At 49.9% G+C, this 14615-nt stretch overlaps 1 protein-coding gene across 1 annotated transcript in view; it reads left to right on the forward strand.

The window, feature by feature from the left end:
• Positions 1–9378, forward strand: part of NALF2 (NALCN channel auxiliary factor 2) — a 29060-nt gene extending 19682 nt beyond the window's left edge. Inside the window, exons 2-3 of the mRNA XM_020883012.2 lie at positions 5967–6138; positions 6500–9378. Coding sequence (XP_020738671.1) covers positions 5967–6138; positions 6500–6885 — 558 coding nt within the window. The 3' untranslated portion in view covers positions 6886–9378. The remainder of the gene's footprint in view (positions 1–5966; positions 6139–6499) is intronic.
• The last annotated feature ends 5237 nt before the right edge of the window (positions 9379–14615 follow it).

Consider the following 14615-nt stretch of genomic DNA (forward strand, 5'->3'; position numbering starts at 1 on the left):
TGCCCGCAGTGGTCCTTCACACAATGTTAGGTGTGGACGCAGTGCAAAGAGACAGTGGATTAATCATCAGAGTAACTCCCTTCTAGTCCTGGCTTTATATTAATAGTTGATTTCTTGCATGTTTCTGAGTTGGCTGAAACAAGTCCCTTTTCTGGGCCTCAGTTTCCCCCTAGGTAAAATCTAGAGGCAGGGTGGTTTACTTGTGTGGTTTACTTGTGTGGACAGTGGGTTTCACCCCCAAGCCCAGCCCAGACTGCCACTCTGCCTGCACAGTCTTTGCAGGTGCAGCTCCTGGCTAAGTGTCCCAGGGGTGCGTTAGGACAACAAGCAGCAATGAAGAGAAGGTCTATTGGGAGTATTTGGATGGGAAAACAGGCCCTAGGGAAGGAAGCAAGTTGGAATCCAAGAAGGAAACTGCCAACTTTCTGGTTGGCAAGAACTGAAGCCCTCCTTTCTGGAGGGTTTTCTGGCCCCCAAAACAAGGAGTCCAGGGTGGCCTCCTCTTCCTAAACCTTCTGGCCCTGAGTCTTGGCTGTGGGCTGTGTATGTACACACACACTCGTGTGCATTCCCGCAGCACCCTGGGGCCCTGGACAAGTCACCTGCTTCTTCGCAGGGGAGCATAGGAATGAGGATGCCTGGGCCAGGGCTGCATGCCAGGGAGCAGGAAGTTAAGGCTCTTTAGGTCCTCCCACTCTACCCTAAACTAGCAGCTGCAGAGCCCAGGATGGGTGGGGATCCCTGTCATCTTACCCGCTCCCATTTCAAAAGTGGTTTAACAGCCCAGCCGCGAGGAGGGGTGGGATAGCCTTCTCAGCTTCCTTTTTGGGTTAATTGGTGTTCCCTCTAGTTACTCCCTGCTTCCTTCCCCTCCCAGTTCCCATAGCAACTTGGCTGTATCTGCCAGAACTTGAGTGAGCCCAGCAGCAGCCTGCTGGACGTGGGGAAGGGGCTTCTGTAGGGAAAAGAGGGCACTGCCAGGTCAAGGCTTCCACCCCTCCCATCGTCTGCTGCTACCTCAAGGGTCTAGGATGCTTAAGCGCAGAGTACAGGGCGTGATAAAGAAGCCTTTCCTGCCAGAGCTGGAATTTGAAGAAAAGCCCAGAGCAGGCCTGGTTCTCCTCAGCTGTCCTCCCCTCCCCACATGCCAGTGACCTGTTTAGAATGCAGTCACTGATAGGATGGTCCAGGAGGAAGAACCCTGGAGTTGGAGTTGAGAAACTGGGTTTCAAGTTCCTCTCTCTGCCGCTATTTAGTGTGACTGTAGACAAGTCCTTCCCCCCTTTTCTGAGCCTCAGTTTCCTCAACTATAAAATAAAGCAAGGCTAAGATCTCTGCATATTAAAATTACCTGAGCTGTTTTGAAAAACTCTAGATGTGTAGGTTCCACCCACAAGGATTCTAGCTGCTTGGTCTGGAGTGCCATGTGAGCCAAGCGGGAGCATTTTTAAAAGACTGAGTGATTCTAATATGCAGCCAGAATTGAGAAACAGGCAAAAGATCTCCAAGGGTCTCCCAACTGACTGTTGTCTGGTTCTGAGACATTTCTCCCTTTGCCCTGCATTGCCCCATCTCCAGCCAGCCCTACAGTTCTCAAACCTGGCTCTCTCAGCTCTGCCCCTTCCTTGTGGATGAATGCCTAGGACCCCTGCAGCTGCCCAAGCAACACAATACCCTCTGGCTCAGTCCTAACACTGATGAGATGAGGCAAGTGACTTAGGCCCATCTAGGGAAGAGGGCTGCAGAGACTAAGGCAGGCTTGCTGTCCAGGTGGTCGCCCTGAAAGCCAGACTTTTCATTTGAGAAGGATCCCAGCCCCTCTTAAAGCATGTGGACCAGTGCAGCGACCTCAGCTGGCCATCTGCTTGCCAAGGAACTGGATTACCTCTCAGCCCCTACTTCCTCCATTCCCCTCACTAGTTCCTTGCCTGTTCCTGCCTTGCCACCCACAGGCCTGGTGTCTTCCTCAGGCAGTCTGCTCGCCCACTTGTTGCCATGGTGACTCTGGGGGGTGGGGCTTGAGGGAGGGTCATCTAACTAAGGAGAAAGGCCTCCCTCCCACAATCAGGCCACCTCTCTCCCTGCCTCACCTCCCTCAACTCCCTCCCTCTCTCCTAGGGCAGAGACAGGAGGGAGTGCCCAGCCACCAGTGCCTGCTGTTAGGCTAATTGCAGTTGCCTGGGAGGAGGGCTGACCCTCCACTGCAACCTCCTCACCTGGGAGCAGGAATATTGAACCAGAATCGCCCAGGGAGAATCCCGAGGGGGCCACTGAACCCCAGTGGTGGAGAACTGGGCTGTTCCACACAGTCCAGGGTGAGGGTGGAGGTAGACTCTGGGTCCAGTCTATAGAGATTGGGGAAGAGGCTGTGGACAGAGAGATTTCTCTTGGAACTCTGGGGCCCACAGGATGGAGGGGGGTCTCTGAGGTCCCGAGGCCCTTAGCATTACAGATTTCCTTTTGTCTTTTCTTTCTTTCTTCCCCGTATCCTTCTGCTCTTATCCCTCTTTCTTATCTCAGCTTTCCTCTGCTCCCATCTTCTTCACCTTCCATATTCCCATGCTGGCTCTTAAACCCTCTTTCTTACTCCTCCTTTCTTGCCTCTCCTCTTCACAGTCCCTCTTCCACCTCTCCTGTACCTCACCGTTATCCCCTACTCTTTCTTACCCTTCATCTTCTCTTAGCCTCACCACACCTGTTTGCCTCCCTTATGCCCTCCATCTCTCATTCCCCTGCTTCCTCCCCAACCCTTTTTTTTCCTATCCCTCAAGTACCACCATTTCTCCCCCTCCAACTCCCTACTCTTTGTTACCCTCTCTTTCTTCCTCTCCTACTCCCTTGTACTGCTGACCCCACTACCATTCTCTCCAACCCCTGAGCCCCTCTCGTACCACTCCAGCTCCCTCTTCCCCTGCCTCTTACCTTTACTTGTCGCTTTCCACCCTCCTTCCACTCCCTTCTCACTCCATTGCACAGACCTTTTATGCCAATAATTTCACTCTTAAGAGTTTATGTAAATAAAATATAACACAAGTATTCAAGAGAGATGTGTATAGATTGTTTGTGATAGTGAAAACCTGGAAATAAATGTCTGTTTATAAGAAATAGGTACCCTTTGCACTTCATTCATACAAAACCATTCTCCATTCTTCCAAAACATTGTACACTGCACTCACGTCCGTACCTTTGCTTAAGCTGTTGCCTCAGTCCAAAATGCCCTTTTGTCTCTGTCCCATCTCTGCCTTTCCCATCTAAAATCCTACTTTGAATCCCTGCTCAACTCTTATCCCCTTATTGAAATCTTTCCCAGCTTTCCTATTTGCTTCCCTCCCATGGCCAGTGATTTAACTTCTCTTATAGAAAATGTGCCATAGTTTCAAGTTAGATGAAACCGGAATTTCTCTGAGTTTAGGGACATGTCCTCATATATTTGTCTGGTTTGTTCCATTAACAGTTGTGTTTTTTTACATATATTGCACTGAGTACATAATGGTAGTAAGACACGCCTACATCTGCTTTCATGCAACTCACATTTTAGTGAGGCTGACAGAGAAAAACAAAACAAGGATGCAGACAAACTCATACTTGTGGCAAAGAAACAGTTAAGAAACAAACAACAGTTAAGAATAAGAAACAAAGAAACAGTTAAGGAAAAGAATGATGAGAGGTCATTCTCTAGCTAGAGTGGTCAGAAAGACCGCTCTGAGGAGATAACATTTGAACTGAGGCTTCAAAGTTGAGAAGGACCCAGGCAGACCAGAAATGGAGAATCAAGAGCATATCAGGCCAAGAGAACAGTGTGTGCCAAGGCCCCAAGGTGGGAAGAAGTAGGGCATGTTCAAGGAAAAGAAAGAAAACCTCAGCATGTGGAGCATGATGAGCTGGAAGGGAGAGGTAGAAAATGAGGTTGGAGAGACATACAGAGGCCAAGTTATGCAGGAATTTGAAGTCTGTGGTTGAAAGTTTGGATTTTATTGTAACTGCATTGAAGGATACGAAGCAAGGGAGTAACATGATCAAATGTCATTTTGAGATCCCTCTTACTCTTGTGTAAACAGTAGATTGGAAAGAGCAAAACTGGAGGCAGCGAGGCCACATAGGAGACTGTCATACAGGTGACGGATGACAATGGCCTGCACAGAGTCATGGACATAGAGGGAGACTTGGCATGCCTTGCTGATGGACTGTGTGTGGGAATGCCTATTAAGAGAGACATGATGGCCGACACCTAAGTTTCTGGCTTGAATATTCAGATGCATGATTGTGACACTTAAGTGGTCAAGACTTAGTGGTGTGGGCAGATTTGGAGTTAAAAAAAAGAAGACAGGAACTGAATTTTAAGATTTAGAACATGTTAAATTTGAGAGGCCAGTGAGATAGCAAAGCTGTGTTCCTCAGGGGGATAATCTGCACCACAACCCGCTACCACCATCCCCCACCACCACACCCCTGCCCCCACTTTGGAAAAGGCCAGTGTGGGGTTACATTGCCAAAGTCCAGGTTCACAATGGAGTTATTTGCATTTGAGTGTAAATGTTTAATGTCTGTGTAAGAAACTCTGACCATGTTGCTCAGAGTGTGGTGGAAAGGCCTCTGGAAGCAAAATGACCTCGACCCTTGTTCCAAAGGCAGATTCCTGAGCTCTCCTCAGTCCTCTTGAAGCTGAATTGGAGGGGGCCTTTTGCCTATTTAACAAGTATCCCAGGGGATTCTGAGGCACACTGAAGTCAGAGAGCCATTGCTACAGGGAGCAACTGAAGACATGAGGACTGGATGTGGGCAGAGCTCTGGGCATCCTGTTAAAATGCAGGTGTGACTTGTCAGGTCTGGGGCAGGGCCTGGGAATCTGCACTTTTCACAAGATCCTCGGTGATGGTGATGCTGCTGGTCCAGGTCCACACTTTCAGGAGCAAGAAGTTAGATCAGTGGTTCTCAATGGGAGATGGTTTTGTGTCCCTTGCCCCCCACCCTGCTCAGGGGATATTTGGCAATGGGCAGAGACAATGGGGGGGGGAGTGGAGGATGTGACTGGCAACTGCTGGGTAGAAGCAAGGAATGCTGCTCAATATTCTACAGTGCACAGAACAGCCCACACTAGAATCCTGCAGTCCAAAATGTCAGGAGTGTCACCATTGAGGAACTCTGGTCTTGATGATAGCCAAAGAGTACAGAGCAGGAAACCTTTCTTAGCTAGGACCCAGTGCCTGGTAAGAGAGGGCTAGATGAGGGGCAGAAAGTATACCTGTGAAGTGAAATGGCCAAGCAAAGTTTGAAGCAAATGAAATGTGGTGTCTGCTCAACTCCAAGGCCGAAGCCAACAGGACAGAGCATGGATTAAGTAGAGCTTGAAGGCACATCTAGTGCTTAGTAAGGCAGATTCCTGTTTTTATTAAAAAATAACCCCTCACATTTGTACTGCACTATAGAATATACAAAACATTTTCATACGTGTCATATTATTTGATCCACACAACACCTTAATGAGATAGAGCAAAGATTAACCTCTCCATCTCTTTTCTTGAGTTTAGAAACTTAACACCATCAGCCAAAGAAATGTTTGCTGAATCAAATGCAAGTGAAATTTACCTCAATATAAGTAACCTCAGAGAAGTCCGGACATCTCTTGGGACCAGTTATAAAATGGTGCAGTTGGTTGGGATGACTGGTAAGACCTTTTCCAGCTTAGATACAGGAGTCATTTTGTGATTTTACCAGTGAATAAATTAAAAGTCTTCGATTACTGCAGACTGGGGACTCTGAGTTCTGGCTATGAAATGTGACATTTTGGGGTAGGAGGTAGTGGTTTTGACCCAAACCCTTCTTCCCCAGCCCCTGGATCTTGGGGTTGGCTTAGTAAGCACACAATACCCTCCCCCAACAGACTACAGGTACACCCCTCCTCATCACTTTCCTCTGACGCCGGAAGGGGCTGGCACCTGGGCTGATGCTCTTTCCTCTCCCCACAGGCTGTCTACAAGGCCTGGCTGTGCTCAGAATACTTCACCGTGACCCAGCAGGAATGCCAGCGCTGGGTGCCCTGCAAGCAATACTGCCTGGAGGTGCAGACCCGGTGCCCCTTTATCCTCCCTGACAATGAGGAAATGGTATACGGAGGGCTCCCTGGCTTTATCTGTACAGGTAAAGACAGGGCCCTGGGAGAGGGGGGAGGCTGGGGGCCCAAGGCAGGCACCAGGTTAGGGCTGTGGTCGGGGAGGACAACAGGGAAGTTGGGTTAGGGGAAAGCTAGTGGCTGCCGGAGTGGATAGTAAGACCCCAGGTGGGGATGGGATGAAGTAGAATAGGGCCAGGGAGTTATCCCAGAGAAACTATCTGGGGTCCCTGGGAGATAGTGTCCAGAAAGGGATGGTACTAAGGGACAGGGGGAAGAGTCTTGGGCAGGACTGCCAGAGCAGCCCCAGCTTTGACAATCACCTCTCTCAGAAAGGCATAGCCAGCAGCCCCCTTAGCACCCCACCCCGCCTTCCTTATCCATTGGCAGGGTTGCTGGATACTTCACCAAAGCGGCCAGAAACCAAGTGCTGTGACGTGCAGTGGGTCTCCTGTGAGTCGGAGAAGAAGAAGTTCAAGGAGTCTGAAGCCCCCAAAACCCACCACCAGCAATTCCACCACTCTTATTTCCACCACTACCACCAACAGTACCACCACTACCATCCCCGCCACGAGCCCCCAGGCCGTCTCGGCCACAAGCCCTCCCTGCTGCCGGTTTCTGGGGGCTCCCGCCTCAGCCCCAGCAGGATCCGGCTCTACATCCTTGTTCTCGTGCTCCTCCATACCATGGTGTCCTTCTCCAGCAGCCAGAGTGGTGGGGGACCGGGCCTGGAGGCACTGCCTGCCCTAGACGAGGGCCTGGCTCGGGAAGAGTGACCGCAGGGAGGGAGATCAGACCTCCACCACACACCGACATCAACTCCAGCTCCCCCAGGGGGAGGGGGAGGGGGCCCCTCCCATGGGAGGTGTAGGACCAGGTAGGGGGCAGGGGAAATGGGGGGATCACACATCACCCCCAACCAACCCCCACCCCAAAAGCAGCTCCAACAGAGCCGCCAAAGGGCCCCAGGAAACTGCAAAACTCATCCAGGAGAAAAAGGCAGGAGCAGCAGGTGCCCCCCTCCCAGGCTCCATATATGGAACTTAGCCAAAAGAAAAGGGGAGGGGGGGTGGGGGCTGGAAATGCCCACCCCTACTAGAGCCCTGACCCCAGGGAAGAAGGCTGTTTATCTGGTCTTGGCCCTGCAGGGAATGTTGGGGGGCACAGAGGGGAGAAACTCTTTTCCCCCTCTGCATTCCTTTTGTTGCCACGATCCTTAATTCCCTCCTGCCCATACTCCTACAGGCAATGGCAGACGATGCAGTGGCCTTCCTCCGCTCCAGCGCCCCTTGTCCCATGGCGGGGCGGGGGGGGGAGGGGCCTGCCACAAGGAAGGACCAGGCTGGGACACAAGGTGTATGCAGTTGCAGCTAGGTTGGGGCCCCAGTTAAGATGTGCCCCAGCACCCTAGGTGATAGGAATAGTGGAGGGCGGGAGTGGAGAGGAGAGAGGAACACAGAGGGCTTAAAAAGATGGCTGAATGGCCTGTCACCACCTGGCACTGGGGAGGCAGATGATCAGTGTTGAAGCAGGCTCAAGGACACTGCCCCAAATCAGAAAAGGTTGCAAAAGGAGCCCTCTGGGGAAAAGAGCACAGGGACTGGGGTCTTGGGCCTTGAAACCGAAGACTGAGGGCACATGGTCAGACTGCCACTGTCTGAAGGGCCATATCTTACAGAAGGTGCACATACTCCCAAGGGCCACTCTTGCCCTGGAGATCTTGGCCTTGGGGCCAAAGACGTTTCCATTTCTGATCTCCACGGGGAGGAGGGACTTAAGCCCAAGAGGGTCAGGCCTGGCCTGGGTCCCCAAACTCCCCCAACTCATCCTAGCCCAGGCCTCAATGAAGGAAACCCTGGTGGTGTTGCCCCAGGGCTTTCCAGAGATGAGCCTCCCCATCCCCAGCCTGTCCCCATTCCCAGCCTACCAAAGAGTATTCATCCCTTCCAATCCCTGACCCCATGGGTTACTATCCTAATTGTGGAACCATCAGACTGCTCCTCACCCTATAGCGGGTCCCCTAATCCAGCCACCCTTGCCCCTTGCTGGAGAAAGTCCAGAAACTAGCAAGAGGACCCACTGGATAAAGACAATGTGCTGTGGTCCCTTGGCCAAGAGACTTGAAGTATTTAGTCAGGCTACAGTGCTGCATGAGAGAAGAGGCCTGCAGAGACCCTTGGGGGCCATCAGCCTCGTGCTGATCTCCTGGGAGTGGAAGGCCTGGGACATCTACAAACCAATAGGCACAGACAAGAAAGGGAGCCACAACTATGTTTCTGGGACAGGCCAAGTGGCTTTCAGTGCCAGAAAGGCCTGTGTCTGGGATGAGATGCCAGTGAGTTAAGGTAGGGGGTGGGGAGTGGTGGACCTGGAACTGCATTAGGCAAAACAAAGACTGGGACAGCTGGAACCGGTTGGCTGAGGGATAAATAAGAGACCTCAGTAGTAGAGAGGGAATCATTCAAGGGCCTCATCAGGGTCCCCAAATAGGCTCTGTGAGGCTGCAGAGTCCTTCCACGCCAGGTTTCTCATTTCTCACAGCGTGTCCCCCAACCCACCTCCAGCCCTGTACCCTGGCCACACGCTCCCTGTTGGACCTTCAGCATTTCAGGCCTAGCCACATACCCCATCTCTAGAGTGCTCTTTTCAGCTGGGGAGGGTAAGAGGTGCTGGCTCCTTTCCAGAGATGCTTTTGTAGATGTGAGAGACCCTAGGTACTGCCTTCTAATTCCTGCATCCTCAAGAGGGGCAAAGGGACTGGGAAGTAAAGGGGGGGCCTTAGGGCCCCAGGAAATGGACCCTTGGAGACTCCCACCCCACTTCCCCCTCACCAAGTGCCCAGGAGACCCCTGGCTCAGACCAGCCCAGGGCCTTGCCCAGTGGCAGGGGAAAGGGGCACCTCACTCCACTTCGAAGTCATTTGACTGTCCCCATCTACCCCACTGCCCAGATCTTCCACCACCCCTTCAGCTGCCTCTGCCCTTCGTCACAGGCAGCAGAGCTGGGCAGCTTTCTTACGCCATTTTCTACACTGTGCTTCATGAGTAGGACTTTCTTGCACTAGTTCCTATGACTGAGTCTCCAAGTCGGATTCCTAGTAGTCCCCCTCCCTCACCTGGCTATGACTCACTTGTTGCCCTACCCCTGCCTCTGTGTTTCGGTGAGAGTCTGTATGTGTACCGCTTTCTGTTTTGTTGCATTGTGGGGCAGAGGCCTCTCTGCTCTTGTTTAACCCCATAAAGAAATAAATGGTAAAGAGTTGATGATAACCCTCCCTTCATGGTTTTCTTCCATGGCGTCAAAATTGCCCGAGGAAAATGTCTGTGGCTTGGAGAGGAGGCGGGACCAGGAGATGCTGATCCCTCTGCCCTGCTGCTTGTCGGCTCAAGTCTCAGAAAAAAAAGAGTAACCTCTGTAGCAGGCCATTCGAGAGAAGGAAGTCCAAATTCAACCTCCAGCAGGGATCAGGCAGATAAGTGTGAGCGAAGGAAGTGGGCCAGGCTGGGCTGAAGTACAGACACACCAAGGCTGGAAGTGATGACAAGTGCAGGGTGCAGGCATCTACATGGATGGCTCAAGTCAAGGACTGACTTGTGGGAATATGGGCCCAATGTTGACAGGTCATCTCATTCTTCAAGGGACATCAAGACTTGAGATTTTTATGTGAAGCCTTGAATGTTGAAATGTTGGCTCAAGTCTAAAACAAACAAAAAACCCACATACCTCTCTGTGGGCTAAATATGCAGGCCCCACATGGCCTAGGGATTAGCAGTTTTTCACCTTCATGGCAGCCTTTGTTTCTAATCTCCCAGCCTCATCTCTCCCACACCACCTCACCAGGCCCATCTTCCCATCCTAGGTGGGAAAGCGCTCAGGTATCAGAGGAGAGGCAGCAGACAGAGCCCTCCACCACAGCCACATTCTCACATACCCAGGATAGGGGAGAGTGTGACCTGGGAGGGAATCTTGGTGTCATCACTGAGCTGCCGAATTTCTTCACTGAGAAAACCCAAGTCCCCCAACTACCCCAGAAAGCAGCAGAGCACGGAGTTTAGGGGCAGTCTCTCGACCCCAAGTGTATGAGTTCACAACTTGGCATGAATTCCTTGACTTCCTTGAGCCTTAGTGTCCTTATCTAGCCGGGTTATTTTGAGAGTTAGATGATAGACATCAAGGGCTCTGCACAACAGCTGGCATGAAGGAGCTGCTGAACTATGGGTCATTATTATTGTCATCAGTCTCTTAGTCTTTCAACTCTTTCCTTGAACTCCACCTAAAACAGTCACCAAGTTCTGTCAATCCTTCCCCTCTTTCTCACCCTTGCCTCCCCACGTAGCCACTTCAGGCCCTCTGCAACTTTTGCTTTGTCTACTACAATACCTCCCAACTAATCTCTTGTTCAATTACTCTGATTCTGATTCATCTTCCCCAGCACTACATGCTTTGGAATTTCGGAGGCACACTATAAATATTTTGTGAAAGAACTGCTGTGGTAAAGTACACATCTAATCTTCCCAAAGAGAACATGTTATACCTATGATCAAAAACATCAGATGGCTCCATATTTCCGGTAGAATCAAGTTTAAACTTCCTAGCAAGACTTTCAAGGCTCTTTGAATTCTGATTCCCATCCAACCAGTCTGAGACTGTCAAGCACTCCCACCCCATACACCTTTCACTGAATGAGCTCTGCACCTTCTCACCTCTTGTCCTTGGCTCACATGGCTTCTTGTGACCAGGATGTCCTCTCTCCATCTCTACCCATCACTGCCTCAGCTAGTTTTAAAAGTCCAGCTCAAATGCCACCTCTGCTACAAAGATTTCCTTATTCCCCTTCTCCCAGGCGAAACACTGCTATTCTCCTCTTCTGTACTTCTACACCACTTTGTACCTGAATCATGGTACTTATCACATCCTGCTTGTATTCGACTTAGTCATTCTTTCATTCAAAACATACCTATCAAGGAATTACTATAAGTCAAGTACTATGCTATGTGCTGGGAATACAGCAGTAACAAGACATAGACATGTTATTGGTCCACAAGATAACATGATGTCATGTGCTCAGCAACCATAATATACTTACTGTAACATTCAAGTTTTTGTCTCACCATATGTCCATGAGGGAGCCGGGCTCTCTTGACCAAAACCCAGGAAAGTAAGGCAAAAGACTGGGGGAGGCTATGTACCCACAGTGCCAAGAGAGTAAAGGGCACAACAGCTTTGCCAAAGAAGTGACCCTACCAGCCCTACCAGCCCTTTGACTCCTGGATTTTGCCCTGCAGCTGCTCCTTCATCCTGGGCCTAGGCCCTGGTACACTCCCTTCAGAGCAGTCCAACTGCAGGCAGCCTCAGTCTCTTACAGTCTCAGCATGTGCAGGAGAGGTGGCAGCAGTCACACCCCTGGCCATGCTACAGAATCACCTGGAGAGTTTCCACTCTGGTCTCACCAGCAGAGATTCGGATTGAATTAGTCCAGGTTGGGGTCCCAGCTTCAGTATTGTTTAACAAACTCTACAGGAGGTTCTAATGTACAGCCAGGCATGCCAATCACAGGATGAAGAGATGATTGGGGCTACATGAAGCCCTTGTTATTCTCAGATAAGTGGTGCTAGAGAAAGGACTCTTACAATGAGTCCATTTGAAGTGGGGACCAATATTTCACAACAGAGAAGGGGAAAAGGAGGAAAAGGTTTGACTGTGACTTTATCTTGGAAAATAAAATGAAAAGGTGAGAAACATTTTTATTTAAATTTAAAAAGTGTAAATAATTGCAAATATGCACTAATTCTTTGAACAAAGAATGAATCAATCATTGGGGGATGACAGTCTTCCTGACCTAAGTGCATGACAACACAATATTGACTTTTGCCACACAATCATAAAGTTTTGTTTTGTTTTTCCAAAATTAGAGGCTTCTTCAGTTATCCCTAGGACCTCCTGTAATCCTTTAAGAGTTAAATCATTCTCTTTGAAGCCTTGATCCTGTCATTACCCAGATCAATTTTCTTTTCTGACAGTGGTAGTGACTGGTCTATCTCTGCCAAATCCCATTTTCGAGGACCTTACATGACATTAGAGATTGTCTTCTATGTCACTCTCATTGTCTTCATGAAACCCTGAATCTTTTTCAAGACCTGCAGTTTCACTCTGAAATTTATTAGCATTGCATAATACTAGCAATTAACAAGAGGCTGAAAAAGACCTTAGCATAATGGGTTTGGATAAACAGTATTAGGCTATGAAATGGGGGCAGAGGGACTTATTTGTAGGACTCAATTAGTGAATATTTAGTGCTAATAATGACTTTGCCTTTCATAAAGTCACTTTTCCTTTTTGGACTTTTAATCTACTTATCTCTAACATGAAGGGGTAGGGTTAGATGTTTTTATAAAAACTAAATAAATTTTTTAAAAATTAAATAAATTAACATATGAAGTAGTATATGTGATAGCGTTAAGTGCAGTGTCTGGCACAGAGGAAGAACTCATAATCCCTGCTTTTCCTTCCCTCCAAAAACATTCTTAGATTCTTTTAGGAGATACTGAGGGACAAAGAAGGAAAAAGGGAGATATGCATCAGAGTAACTAGAAAGGAGACCCAGAACTTCTGCCCTAGGCCAAAGTTTCTATCTTATTATGATTCCCTCCTGTCACATTTTCTGGGGAGGGTCACAGAGATCTAGTCACTAAACACTAAGCACTGATTAGACTGTTTAGGGGTATAGAGTGGGAGTTCAAAGATCACTCAGATAGGGAATGTGCCCTCAAGAAACTTCTGGGTTGGTCAGGAAGAAGATACATGAACAGAAATCACTCAAAAATACCTCTAGAAAAAAACAAAAACAAAAAAAGACAAAAAAAAAAAAAAAAAGAAATACCTCTAGAATCCGACAATTTCTCCCACCTCCATTGTCACCACTTAGACCAGGCCACCATCAACTCACTTCTGGACCTCTGCAATGACTTCCTAACTGGTCTCCCTGCTTCCAACTTGGCATCCCACCCCCCCACATACACACATAGTCCACCCATAGTGATCTTCCAAAAATGCAAATCAGACCATGTCTTTCCCCTGCTAAAACATTCCAGTAGTTTCCCACATTAATCAATGGGAAACCCCTTACCATGACCCACAGAGCCCTACATATCCTGTCACTTGCCTACCTCCAATCACCCAGTACACTCCCTTTAGTATCCTTCAGTCACTGTGCCTTATTTCTTTTCCTCTGATACACTAAGCCTGTTTCTGTCTTAAGACCTTTCTGTGTGTCCTTCCTCAGCCTGAAATGTTCTTCCCTTAGATTTTTGCATTACTGACTCTTTCTTGTTATCGGATCTAAGCTCACATGTCACTTTCTCAGAAAGGCTTTTCCTGACTCTTCGAGGTATGGTACTGCCCTTCTTGCCCCCAGACACTGTATCATACCACTTGTTTCTCCATGATCAAGTGTTGGTAACTATTTGAAATGATCTTGTTTATACATCATCTTTCTTGTTCATTGCCTCTCTTTCATTTGAATGTAAACTCTGAGTAAACAAGTTTTCTGTCTACTCTCTGCCTCCCCAGTGCCTTAGAAAAGCTTCACTACCTGAATGGATGTTGATGCAGGTGAGTGGTTCATCTGGGTAAGAGTGAGTGGTGCTTGGATGTGTGGAGTGCATGGCAAGAGATGAAGACTGAAACACAGCTTGAGGTCAAAATATGGAAGGTCTTGAAGGTCACGCTAAGAAATTTGAACTTTATACGGAGGCCCACGGGGACCACGGAAGATGGTTGAGATTAAGAGGAGTATTATTATCAGCTGACCTGAAGAAAGATTCATTTAGTGCCACCTGCCGAGTGGATTGGTGAGCAAAGCGAATGGGGGCCCTGGTCCACTCAGCTCCCCCCACTCTTCTGGGGCCACTCAAGAGCCCTAACTGCCGTTCCCCGACACTGGCCGCTGGGTGGCGCTGTGGCTCCTCCTACCCGGGCAGGAGGCGCCAGGGAGGCGGAGGCGCAACCGCCGAACCGGGCCTTGGCGCGAGGGGTTCGTCGGCGCCTGCCCAGCGGGCTCTTCCTAGTCCGCCTAGTTCTCCCTCCTCCGCGCAGTTCCACGTCCAGGCCCGTCCCGCCCCAGCCCCCATCCTCACCCCCATCCCACCCCCACCCCAGCCCCGGGGGCCCCTTCTGCCTCTGGCGCTCCTCGGCTTTCCGACCCGCCAGGCCAAAGTGGGGCCAGAGGCGGGCGGGCCAGAGGCTGGGGGCCGAGCGGAATGCTCGTGGGGTCCCGGGGGCGCCCTCCCTTTTCAGCGCATTCGGTCTTCAAGTCTCCCTGGACCCCAGGGACGAGATAGAGCTCCGGCGGCCACCGCCCTGAGCTGCCCCGCCATCCAGTCCAGCCAGACCCGAATTAAAGCGATATCAGGGATGCAGGGATAGCCTTTTGATGAAAAGAGGCCCCAGCTATGAAAGGGCCAATTCCTCGTTTGTGTTAACAGCCCTGCTTTACATCTCGGACCCC

This window comes from Odocoileus virginianus, chromosome X, assembly GCF_023699985.2.
Source record: "Odocoileus virginianus isolate 20LAN1187 ecotype Illinois chromosome X, Ovbor_1.2, whole genome shotgun sequence".
Classification (NCBI taxonomy): domain Eukaryota; kingdom Metazoa; phylum Chordata; class Mammalia; order Artiodactyla; family Cervidae; genus Odocoileus; species Odocoileus virginianus.